The 12,344-nt window shown below is 41.0% G+C and overlaps 1 protein-coding gene across 3 annotated transcripts in view; it reads left to right on the top strand.

The window, feature by feature from the left end:
- LOC117408890 (sideroflexin-5-like) overlaps window positions 1-12,344 on the top strand; it is a 62,711-nt gene that overhangs the window by 27,089 nt on the left and 23,278 nt on the right. For 2 of the 3 annotated variants that reach the window (XM_059003856.1, XM_059003864.1), the window contains exons 11-12: window positions 7,951-8,066; window positions 10,922-11,007. In XM_059003856.1, the coding sequence (XP_058859839.1) occupies window positions 7,951-8,066; window positions 10,922-11,007 (202 nt within the window). The remainder of the gene's footprint in view (window positions 1-7,950; window positions 8,067-10,921; window positions 11,008-12,344) is intronic. The other variant, XM_059003870.1, reaches the window with a different exon arrangement.

Genomic DNA, 12,344 nt, shown 5'->3' with positions numbered 1-12,344 from the left:
CAAGGGAACTGCGTGCCCGATTGATAAAGCTTTACTTGGTTACTACAAGAAGTTGTTACACATATAGTGTAGTAAACATTATTCATGATGACCTACTTTATCAGGGCACTGACACTTTTGGGCCAAGTTTTTAATCAAGGGCAATGTTTACCATCAAACACTTCAACAACTGAGCTGCTCCCTCTTGCAGCTAAGCTGTTGATTATGTTGTATTTTTTCTCCTTTTAAAAATAAATGTGGGTAAACTTTGAATTTGTTTTCTATGAAATGTTATTTGCAGTATATTCATGGTGAGTGGTGTGTACAGTATATTAACTGCATATCTTGTGTAATGGGGCCTTTAGGAAAGACAAATGTGTGTACTCAAAGAGGCTACCTTTTAAATAACACTCTTCAGATTCATTGAGCTGGTTGTGAAGGTTAATAAAATCTCATCCTTCTCCTCTGTGAAGTTTCCACCTGGCAGGACCTCTGCTCTAATCGGACTGGCAATTATCACTCACTCTGTACACCTTTAATTAACCCAGCCTATTGCTGTTATAAAGACCTGATAATCATTCAATTGACACACGTTGGTCTGGCTGCTGCTCGGTCACCCCAGGATTTCTTTAACAATAGCCCTTACAATCATACAGATGTACTGTGGATTTCATACCCGTCGTTGTACCATGCTAAAAAGTAATAGAAGTTTAATCTGTCATTGCCATAATGAATAGAGCTCAGGACTGGGGGCCACCTGGACTAGTTCTGAATTCCAGTTCAGCACATGACTTGAAGAAGAAGAAACCATCCATACTTTTTTTTTTTTCTTTTATACTGCACTGTGACAGGGAAGGATTGTATTTGCCTCGCGGGCGCATGCGTAACCCTGAAGAGTGGTTTGAAAATTGTTTTATCCCACCTGTCAATCATGGCAATGACACGGAGAGGCCAGACAGGGGTGTGTTGGCTGGCAATCTCTAATTGGCTGGGGGGTCTTGCAGGGGCTGCTGACCAGTTAAAATGGAACTGTAATGTATCCTCAGTTACTTGCTTTTTCAGGAGACTGGTCAGAGAAAGCAGGGGCAGAGGGATTCGAATCCTGAAACCTGTTTTTGTGGCGAAACTTTACCGTGGTTGCTGTTCCTGACACGGGTGGCATGCAAGAGGCAGCTGGACAAAGTGAAGCAAGGATGGCTTCAGGAGAGAGATGCATTTATTAATTCAACCAGTAAGCCAGTATGGTCCGGCCAGTAAATATAAGGGAGAACTAGTTAAAGGTGGGGAAATGAGCAAGCCCCACTGTAGTATAGAGAGGATACAGTACAGTGTTTTGGGATTATCTCGGGGCCTCTGGAGACAGCAGAGATAACAAGCCACAGGTTTTACTGCACCTTTTCTTTGTAGTTGGTTTTGCAGTGTTTATATTCCCTTTTGGTTTCTGCTTCTGTTTTGGACTGTGTGTATTATAATGTAAACAACTGCATGTGGATTATAATGTAAACAACTGCGTTTGGATTATAATTTAAACACCTGCGTATGGTATTGCAACAGTACTACACGGAGGTGCAGCAACTAATAATAATAAAAAGAAAAATAAATAAATAAATAAGTGGCACCTGAGTGGCATGTCAAATAATAACTCCTGTGTCAGCATACTTCAGTGAACCACCCACGCCCTCTCACATGCACCAAAATGCAATTAGGACAATTGTGCACCAGGAAGAAATTACTGGTGCACGCCCAGAAATCCATGTTGCTCAGGCTTGCTCAGACACTGTGCCCTAAAAGGTTAAAGTAAAATATGCTTGTGTCTCTTTTATTAGACATTCCAACTATCGGTGAGTGCAGAAACATACATAGTATGCAGATTGAATTCTTTTAGGCGGGTAAAAGATAGCTTGGGTTTATCAAGTCTGTTACCGTTCCGCTGAATCTTAGAGAAAAAGGGTTGATTTATTAAAATAAGGATGGCACCAATAAATGCCCAGAGAGAGAAGCATAATCGTGAATAAGCAGGTGATGCAAAATCTGTTTATGATAAAAGACCCCACTGTTTAACATGTTACGTTTTGTGTATATACCCACACGTGACTTCGACAAATAGTTCCGGCAAATAAATCTGAGATTATCCATCCCCAATTTGGTTAATGCTAGATATATTCAAGTAACCCTGCTCACTAGCGCTAGAATGTACTAATTTCTTCTGTGCACCTCATTGAATGCATTAGCTAAAACATTTGTCTCCATGACTTGACTGAAAGGTGAGGACCAGCCTCCATAACAGAGCGGTGGTCTCATAGAAGGATTTTTACAGGAGAAATAGGTTTCTTGTGAGAAATCAAGCATCGTTCTAGTCACTTCATAACAGAAGCTTTATGAAGATTTTAGAAGCTGATGTGACAGCCTAGAACGAAGCGCACAGGCACTGTGTGTTTAGTGCTTGTCTAAGGTGTTGAATGACAGATCTCTTTCAGGTAGTGTGTAATCTGGACGTTTTAATTGGGTTCATAAAAACTGTTGATCCATATGCATATCGTCCTGATTTCTCCCAACAGGAATGCATATCCCCAAGGGAGATACAGTCATCTATACTGTACATGCCTATGTCACATTTTTAGAGCTGCTCAACGGACTGAGGTTAAACTTTGTTTGAGCATTCCTTGGCATACGTTCTGGAGGGTATCATACCAGCAGTCATAATGGCTGACTAATGCTGACTCGCACACATCGTTCACAACGCATTACTCTGGTTCTTAAATTTTAAAATTCTGGTTTCGGCCTTTAGGTTTGGCACTGTATGCTCCAAGCTGCACCTATATAAAAGAAAATAGTGTTGTATTGTATTATAGTTCTGACATCTATAATATGGTGATCATAAAGATGTTGAGATAAACAGAAGGTGTTAATTGGCAAGTGTCACTATGTTTGGTAATCCTTCTGCTGGGATCGAGTATGCAAGCGTAAAGAAAGAATAATGAAAGGCGTTTGCGAAAACAGAAAAATATATATATTATATTGTATAGGGTACAATGAGCAACCAATTTCCTTTTGAATATCGGACAGGCATTATTCCACATGAATCAATGCAGTGAGTACCATTTAGTAGAAAAATTTAAAAAACTAAACAAATGTGCAGACTGTACACAAAACTTAGCTACAAACAGAGATGTGCTTATTGGTATACATAGACAACCTCCAATTTTTTTCATCAGATTCACTCTTGTCTCATCACAAAACAAATACAAACAGAAAAGCTTTAATCTAGCAGTGTTACTGGAGAGCAAGCTACATGGGACTCCAACTAGGGCACCAGGTTGTTTAATTGAGGCTCACAAAATGAAAGCCATGGTAATCAAAGATTGATTCATTTTGGTATTTCTAATGATATACTGTATATAACAAATAGACACCACTAAGGTATTTTCTTACTCATTGAAACTTAAGAAGTGTATGTCACATGGCTGATTACAATCTGGAGTTCCTAGCCCACAGTACAATGCAAGTTAAATTGATTAGCTAGATGTATAAATGAAACCCCACTATTCTCAGTATTGGTAACGGAGAATGTAATGACAGTCAGCATTATGTTTGTGCCTGCAGCCTCACTCCCACCCTCTCTCCCACAGGTTTCTCTCCACCCCCCTCCCTTGATTGCTTCCCAATAGGCCAGGCCAGGCCAGGTCCCTGTAATTAATTTGTTTGCACAGCTCCTAATTAAATCAGTAGCTCTTGCTATCATGCAGTTTTACAAGTTAATTGGTGGAAGATTGGGTCAGGGTGCTGGAAATGCTCTGCTTAATTACACTTGCTTAGTTTGCGGAGAAGCAGAGAGCTTGTTGTTTTGTATTAGTAGAAGTTTATGATCCGATCAATTAAGGTCATTAAAACAAAGGTGTTGCTATGAGCTTTGTTTGTTTACCTACATTTGCACTCTGATTTTTCATCCTAACCACAGTCTCGTCCTGCTGCAGGTCTTAAGTGACAAGCAGCTTGTGTGTCTGAGGCTGAAATTGCCTTTTAGAAATGTAAACATTTGATAAGCCAACAGGGTCTGGTGCTCAAGTTTGATAAACTGCCGTATTTAAGAATGCAGCAAAGCATCATCTATAAATCATGTTTTGCTGTAAAGTTGTAGAGGATTGTGGTACTGTACATACAAAGCCGTTTAAAGCCTAAATGAGACTTACATGTAGTTATTCTCACTCGTATTGCTCATATATCAAGTACAAAATCAAAGGTTTATTGAATTATAGCAAAATGCAGTTTGAAACGTTAATAAAAAGCTAGGTGTGTATGAAAAGGTTATTGAATTATAGCAAAATGCAATTTGAAATGTTTATAGAAAGCTAGGTGTGTATGAAAGGTTTGCTGCAGAATCAAGTCAGTTATGTTGACCATGTAAAGTGTGACGGACAGCAAATGAGTGCCCATATTTTTAAATAAAGACCCTTAAAAAGCGGCTCAGACATATTTGAGTGACTGCAAACATTGTTGTGTTAAAACATCGCTGACCGATGTCTCTCTCTCCTCGACCCTCTGGATGGGGTGGGGGAACAGGACTTCTGCTCTCTCCCTCCCTGCTCTTTTCTGCCCCCCCTTGCTCTCTCCTCTCTCTCTGTAAGCACCTTTGAGTTTCACGCTGTTGAAATCACCTCCCCTTGTTGCCTCCTCCTCAGTGTTCTCTACCGCTGTCTTGGACACCTTGCTCACTTTCTTGATGAGCTTGACTTCCTCCTTACCCTCTCCCTCCACCCCTGTTGTTCTATTAGGTGACTTCAACATCCACCTCTCCAACCTTAACCACTGTTGGATTTCTTCGCCTTCTTCAGTCCTTTGCCTTCTGTCTCCTCCCCCCCACCCCAACCCCACTCACACGGCGGGCCATCAACTGGACCTCATCTTTACCTGGGGCTGCTTTCCCCACACCCTCTCAGTCACTCCTCGATATCTCTGATCACTACTTTTTCTCTTTCTCTCTGTCGCTCCCATCCCTTCCTGCTCTGCCAACCCCCTCTTTCACCTTCCGTCGAAACCTCCATTCTCTCTCCCCCTTTTCCTCTGCTGCTCTGTCGCACCTTCCCTCTATCGACTCCTTCTCCCAACTCTCTGTAGACTCTGCTACCTCCGCGCTCTTCTCCTCCCTAACCTCCTTCCTCGACTCCTTTTGACCCCTCATCCCTTGACCTACCCACCCCACCCCAGCCCTGGCTCTCCTCGGTGCTCCACTCAGCTCATACTGAACTGTGCTCTGCTGAAAAGAAATGGAAGAAAACCAATCTCCCTGCTGCCTTGGATGTCTATCGCTCCCTCCTCTCTTCCTTCTCCTCTACACTCACCTCTGCCAAACACTCCTACTTCCACTCTGTCATTCAGTCCTCCATGAACAATCCCCGTAAACTTTTCTGTACCTTCTCCTACCTCCTTAGCCCTCCCCGCTCTTCCACCTTATATCTCGGCTGACGACTTTGCCTCTTTCTTCTCCTCCAAAATCACTGACATCTGCAAACTCTTCAATACCTCTCCTCCTTCCTCACCCACCCCCTATCCTCTGCTCACTCACTCCCCATCACCCTCTGCAACCCCTACTGATCTACCCACCTTCTTGGCCCTCTCGGACTGATCTTTTCTCCCTGCTCCAGAGCCATAAACCCACCAAGTGTGCTCTGGACCCCCTTCCCTCTCACCTCTTCCAGGCTGCTGCCTTTGCTCTACTCCTTTTCATTTACTATCTTCTCAACACCTCTCTATTTTCCTGTCAACAGACTCTGCTCAACCCCATCCAATCTGGTTTTCACCTTGCACACTCCACTGAAACTGCTCTTCTCTCTGTCACTACTCTCTACTCCCTGCCCGTACCACCTCCCTTTCTGATATCCTAATTCTCAACCTCTCTGCTGCCTTTGACACAGTCGACCACTCTATTCTCCTGTCCACCCCCGCTGACCTGGGACTTTCCGGCACTGCTCTTGCCTGGTTCTCCTCCTACTCCTCCGATCGGACGTGCAGGGTGTCCTGGCATGGCTCACCCTCTGCCTCTTGCTCTCTTTCGACAGGTGTCCCCCAAGGCTCAGTCCTGGGACCCCTCCTGTTTTCTCTTTGCACCCGCTTCCTGGCTTCATGGCTTCTCGTATTATTTATATGCTGATGATGCCCAGATCTTCCTTACTTTTCCCTCCTCAACTCTGACATTTCCTCCCGTATCTCTACCTGCCTCGCGGCCATCTCCTTCTGGATGCACTCGCATCATCTTAAAGTCAACCTCTCCAAATCAGATCTCCTTGTCTTCCCCCCCCCCTTTCTCCCCCACCACTGATCTCTCTATCTCTGTTCCACCACCCTATCTCCCTCCTCATCCATCAAGAGCCTCGTATCACCCTCAACACCTCCTTCTCCTACTCTCAGCACATCTCTACTCTGGCGTGCTCCTGTCGCTTCTTCCTCAGCAACATACACAGAATTCACCCCTTCTTCACAGACTACTCCATGCAGCTCCAAGTTCAGGTCTTGGTACTGTCCCACCTTGATTACTGCAACTCCCTCCTGGCTGGCCTCCCTGCCTGTGCTATCCGTCCACTCCAGCTCATCCAAAACTCTGCTACTCGCCTTATCTTTTTCCTTCCTCATGTCTCCCATGCTGCACCGTTGCTCCGCTCCCTCCTCTGGCTCCCTATCGCTGCTTGCATCCCATTCAAAACTCTTGTACTCGCCGATCACTGTCTCAACCTTTCTGCTCCCTCCTATCTCCAGACTATTATTTCTCCCTACACACCCTCTCGCCCCTTCCATTTTTCAGCCACCGGCAGATTAGCTGTACCCCCCACTGCTCTCCCGCTTCCAGAGCCCGCTCCTTCTCCTCCCTTGCCCCTCAGTGGTGGAACGACCTACCCACGGATATCAGGGCTGCTCAGTCCCTGACAAACCTTCAGTGCCTCCTCAAGACAGACCTGTTCAGACAGCATCTGTAAACCTCACAACTCTCGACTGTACTGGACTACATGGCACCCAATTGTACCAGTACTTGCACTTGAACTGCTACATACCTTGCCGTACTCTACTACTGCTCTTAATTAAAACATTCACTGTATTGTGAGACAGCAGGGAGGGGGTTAAAACCTCTCTGCCGGAATGCACATTTGTCTTGCTTAATTGTTTGTTAATTGTTTTATTGTTATTCATTACCTGCATCTGGCTACTATTGGAAATTGGAGCCAGGTGCAGGGTATTTAAGGAGAGCAGTTAGTCTGCTCTCGGCTGCTGAGTAGGAGGAGGCAGAAAGAGGTACTCTGCTTCCCAGCAGTCGTGCGGTAAAGTGTGGCGTATTAAACCTGTGTGTATTGTTTTCTGTTTGGTGGGGAAACAGCTTAGCTGTCCCACTCGTAGTCAGGGTGTTCCTGTTTGTTTAGTTAGTACTCCAAAACGGAGTTAGGTGTTTGTTTGTAATTTTGTTTTGTTTTGTGTTGATTAAAAAATTAGCGCAACCGCACTGTAAAAATCCATTTCTGCTGTGCTGGGTCAGTTATTAAAGGGGCAACGAACCCGTGAGAGGTGAAATCCTTTCACAGTATCTTGTACTTGATTTTACTCTTATAGATATCCGTATTTTTGGTAACTGCTCTTATATCCATTTTTCGTACTTACTATGTGCTTTTAATGGACTTTACTTGTATAAGCAAATATTTTTACTATGAGTTAACTGCTCTTAGCCGAACTCGCTCCTCAATATTTATTACTGTATTCTTTACTTTTCTCTTATTTGAATTTTGATCTTATTGTCTACAGATTTGATTGTACTTTATAACTGCTCGTAACTGTAATGCGATATTCTGTAATGTGATATTTTGTAAGGTGATACTTTGTATTGTGATATTCTATAATAACTGTAAGTTCCCCTGGATAAAGGTGTCTGCTAAGAAATATAAATAAATAATACTAATAATAGACTTCAGTGTCCTATGTTTCTCTCTGTAGCCAGTGCCAATATCTGTAACGTGGTCCTGATGAGGCACAATGAGTTAACAGAGGGAATTGATGTGCTGGACTCCAGCGGAAACGTCATGGGCTCTTCCAGAGTAGCTGCTAAACATGTAAGTAATATCAAGAGTTTATTTTACTTTAATCTAGTAGTGCCCACCTACCCCCCCACCCCCACCCACCCCCTTTTGTGTTTTTTTGCTTGTTATCTTTATAGGGTCCGCCTAGTGTTAAATATACCGCCGGCCACCTGGCCCTTTAAATCTTTTTACTCAGGCTCTGTGAGAGACAGCCTTGCTTGCAATACAACATTGGAAAGAGGAGAATCAGAGCTTTAAAACGAGGTCATACTCGTGTATTTCCGGTATTGGAGCATGTAAGGAGACAGTCGTGAATGCGAGTGTTTTGCAATGTTACTGCTGCGCTGTAAGACAGACCTACCTCGTTGCAGTAAACAAACATTTTCACACAAAACTTTACTAAATAAGAGAAATGGCAACATTGAAGGCACAAGGACCTATTTTCAGATAATTATATATATTTTTTGTGTGTTTGTGGATCAGATGCTCAACACAAGCGCTATTAGTCAGGTTGCCCTGGTTGCCACCTTGCTAGCCATTCAAGCCACAGTGAATAGCTCCATATTGCGCCACATGATCAGGGTCCGTGGGACGAATAATTTGAATTTATTTATTTATTTATTTATTTATTTATTTATTTATTTATTTATATCTTTTGCACATTTTTCAATTGTTCATTTTTTTTGTTTGTTTGTTTCTTTTTGGTCCTTTTTGTATGTATGGCCACAATTCCTTTATTTATTATCCAGTTTGTTCAAAAGAAAAAATGTCCATGTTCCCTACATGTTGAAGTTTCATTGTACACTGTCAGATTTGAGCTGGCCATGCTAAAATACATTTTACAAACAATAAATGTTTTTTTTTTCAAAAAAGCGTCTGTCTTTTCTGTGGTTTTTGTTATCTGTATTGAGTTTTTTATGGAAGCCTAGTGTGTGCACATTAATTTCATGTATGACATGTACCTGTAACCTTTATAGTTAAATAGTTATAGCCACAAATCTAACGGTAACCCCCCCCCCCCCTTAACCTAAAAACTGTATGGCTAACATTTTTACATACCCACCTGATGTATGGTATTGATGGTAATGTGTGTCATGATTCTGTGCTACATGTACATATAGTATAGTACCTTGAAATTTGACACTGACTTTATTTTTTATATTAAAGACAGTTTGTATTTCACAGTCTTATTCTATTGTTTTTCCAAAAGTATTACTTTTATAGCAACAAATACAAGACCAATAGAACATCAAAGTGGTCCAAGACGCCCATTTTTAAAAATATTCTTTTTTTGGGGGCATTTTAAAGACTTGTGGACCATATACAAAAATATCTTCTTACTAGTGCTATTATAATTATTCCAGTTTGGGATTGGACTTTGTTGGTTTCTAATAAATGTATAAACCCTAGATCTCATTGATTTAATGTGTATTCAGTTGATTTAATGTTGTGTTTTTGGTAAAAAGGCTTGCACAATAATTAAATGGTATAAACGTTTACCGAAAAAAAGAAAATAATAATTGCTTGTTGCTTCTTGAAAATTGGTTCCAAATGTCCGAGGAACAGTATTCTTTCTAGGTGTGGCCCAGGGGGACCCTGTATGTCAGTCAGCAGACAGTATATGTCTGTCACTTTGCAAAATGCGTATTTGGAATTATAATGCCCAACCAATTTGTCACCCACCCACTCAAACATGCTGTCATGCTTAGCAAACATGAGTTTAGGTGTTGTTTTTCATTGTCAAAATGACTATGATGAGGCTCCATCCGTCCTGTGATACGTAAGATTTTTACACAGTCAGCACTGAATAAAATCAGCCAAAGACTGTGGCCGTCTGTTTGATTAGCATCTGTGTACATGCTGATGTACGTCGTGATGGTATACTTTTTAAAGATGGCAAATGTTGGTGACATTTATGACATCATTTTTTTTTTTTTTTAAATACTGCTCATGTACAGTACATTGGGATGTTAGACATGAATGTTCCCTGATAGACCTTGGAAGGGAGTTCCTGAGACGATAGTCCAAAGAGCAAAAGGCACAATCTCCCTTAGTTTGTAATTTTGTTCTTGGCACGGAAAGGAGATCGTTTTTAGCTGACCGCAAGTTGCGTTGGGTAATGTAGCAGCATAGCAGATCCTTGGTGTAAAATGGACCCAGGCTATTCAAGGCCTTGAAGGTCAGCAGCAAGATCTTAGTCAATTCTATATTTAACTGGTAACCAATGGAGAGATGCTAAAACTGGTGTTAAATGGTCATGCTTTCTTTTTCTTGTTAAAACTAGAGCAGCAAAATTTTGAATGTATTGCAACCTATTAAGAACAGTAGTTGAAACACCAGCAAAGAAGGCATTACAGTAGTCAATTCTCAATGAAATGAAGGCATGTACAGTTTCTCTGCATCAAACATTGACAAAGATGATCTAAGGCGAGCGATATTTCGTAGATGAAAAAAATATATTTTACAGATATTTCTAGCATGGGCCTCAAAAGACAACGCAGAGTTAAATTTAACACTGAGATTTTTAACTTCAGATGTAGGACTAATCTCAAGCCCTTCGATGACCAAACTAAAACTAGCAACTTTACACAGCTGGTGCGAAGAACCCAATAGCATGACATTTGTGTTGCTAAGATTTGCTAATAATTGCAGAAAATTCTGATGCATCCTTGTGTTAATTTCAGTCAGGCAGTTATTAAGTACAGAAACAGCCAAACGGCCAAAGTATCAGGTTTAGTCTGCAGATAGACTTGGGTGTCCAGCATAGTAATGAAAACTAATGCCATGACGACAAATTATTTGATAGAGAAGGAGCATTTAGATATAAACAAACGTTTATATTGGATTGTTTTATGGGTCCTCTCTTTTCCCGTTTGTTTTATCTTCAGGCACTAATGGAGACAGCTCTGACTCGAGTCGTCCTTCCCATGCCTATCCTGGTGTTGCCTCCCATCATCATGTCGTTTCTGGAGAAGTACGTACCAGACATCACTTGTTTTTGACCGTTTTTTAGAACCACTCTTTTCTTTATAATATTGTAGGGGAAGCACATGCACCTCCACACACAACATACTGTATACCGGTTTTACAATGAGAGTTAAATTATTTGATTCTGAAATTACTGTCACAAGATAACCACCTGCTCCTATTTTCATTTTTATTTAATTTAATATGAGCTTCAGCTTTCTAGAGTTGTCACTCTTGTATTTACTGTAGGAACATACTGGTGTTATACACATAATGACACATTTACTAACATGGAGATATTGTTTCAAGCAAACAATATTAAACAGGGGTAGAATATAATTTATAAGTTGCTATATCAAAGGGAAGAAATGCATGTGATTGGTGCACTTTCATCTATACAGAAGTGTCTCACCTTTGTTATTAAGGTATTGTGATGGGGGGCAGTTTTACAATAAATATGTAAGTCACACTTTAGAGAGTTTTCATAAATCTGGAAAAGCGCTTGTACAATTGTAATGAAAATTGGAATTATCGTTGTTATGGTTATTGATCTCTCATTTTGAATTTACGTGGCAGTTGATGTATGTTATTGACATACTTGTTTTTTATTTAGCGTAACATGGTAAGTATTCAAATTTAAGCCTCTAAATTAAACTGTAAAGTACTTTGTTCTCATTTTGTAAAATTGATGCCTTTTGGGAAAATAGGATTTAGGACCCAGAAGTGTGAAAATACATCCCTCTCTGGATCCTAACAAATGAAACTGGGCACTGCAGGCTGGGAATGTCGTTTCAGGTGACTACAGCACACTCATTTCCCCGGCCCATTCGCTCTCAATTGCTTTCAATGGAGCATGACTCATGTGTTTACCCTCAAAGATGGATTAGAGTGGTGAGAGATGGTCTGTGCTAATTACAGCAGCCCGGTTGTCCTGCTGGGAAGGTCCATATATTGTGCATAGCAGAGCCAGGGAGAGACTGGCAAAGCCATTCATTGCAGCCAAACCATATCATCAACATCAACATTCAGTGAGTCGGGCTCAGATATCAGTGTGAGCTGCCATATTATTATTATTATTATTATGATTTTTATTATTATTATGAGTAGTAGTAGTATTTTAAAAGGATGTATCCACTGAGAATCAATATGTGGCTCTAAAAAAAATGCATATTACTTTTTTTTTTTATCATATTAGGTAGTTTTCATCATCAGTGCCTTTACAAAAATGTGGGGACTTTTTTTTTTTAAGCCCATTTTTAATTGAAGTTAAAAATGTGTTTATGCTCATTTCCCAAAGCACTGTTTAACCAACGATAATGTTAATATTATTAATTATTTCTTAGC

The sequence above is a fragment of the Acipenser ruthenus genome, chromosome 2 (assembly GCF_902713425.1).
Source record: "Acipenser ruthenus chromosome 2, fAciRut3.2 maternal haplotype, whole genome shotgun sequence".
In the NCBI taxonomy this organism is placed as follows: domain Eukaryota; kingdom Metazoa; phylum Chordata; class Actinopteri; order Acipenseriformes; family Acipenseridae; genus Acipenser; species Acipenser ruthenus.
Note: the sequence above shows the minus strand (reverse complement) of the source record. Positions and strands in the feature narration are given on the sequence as shown.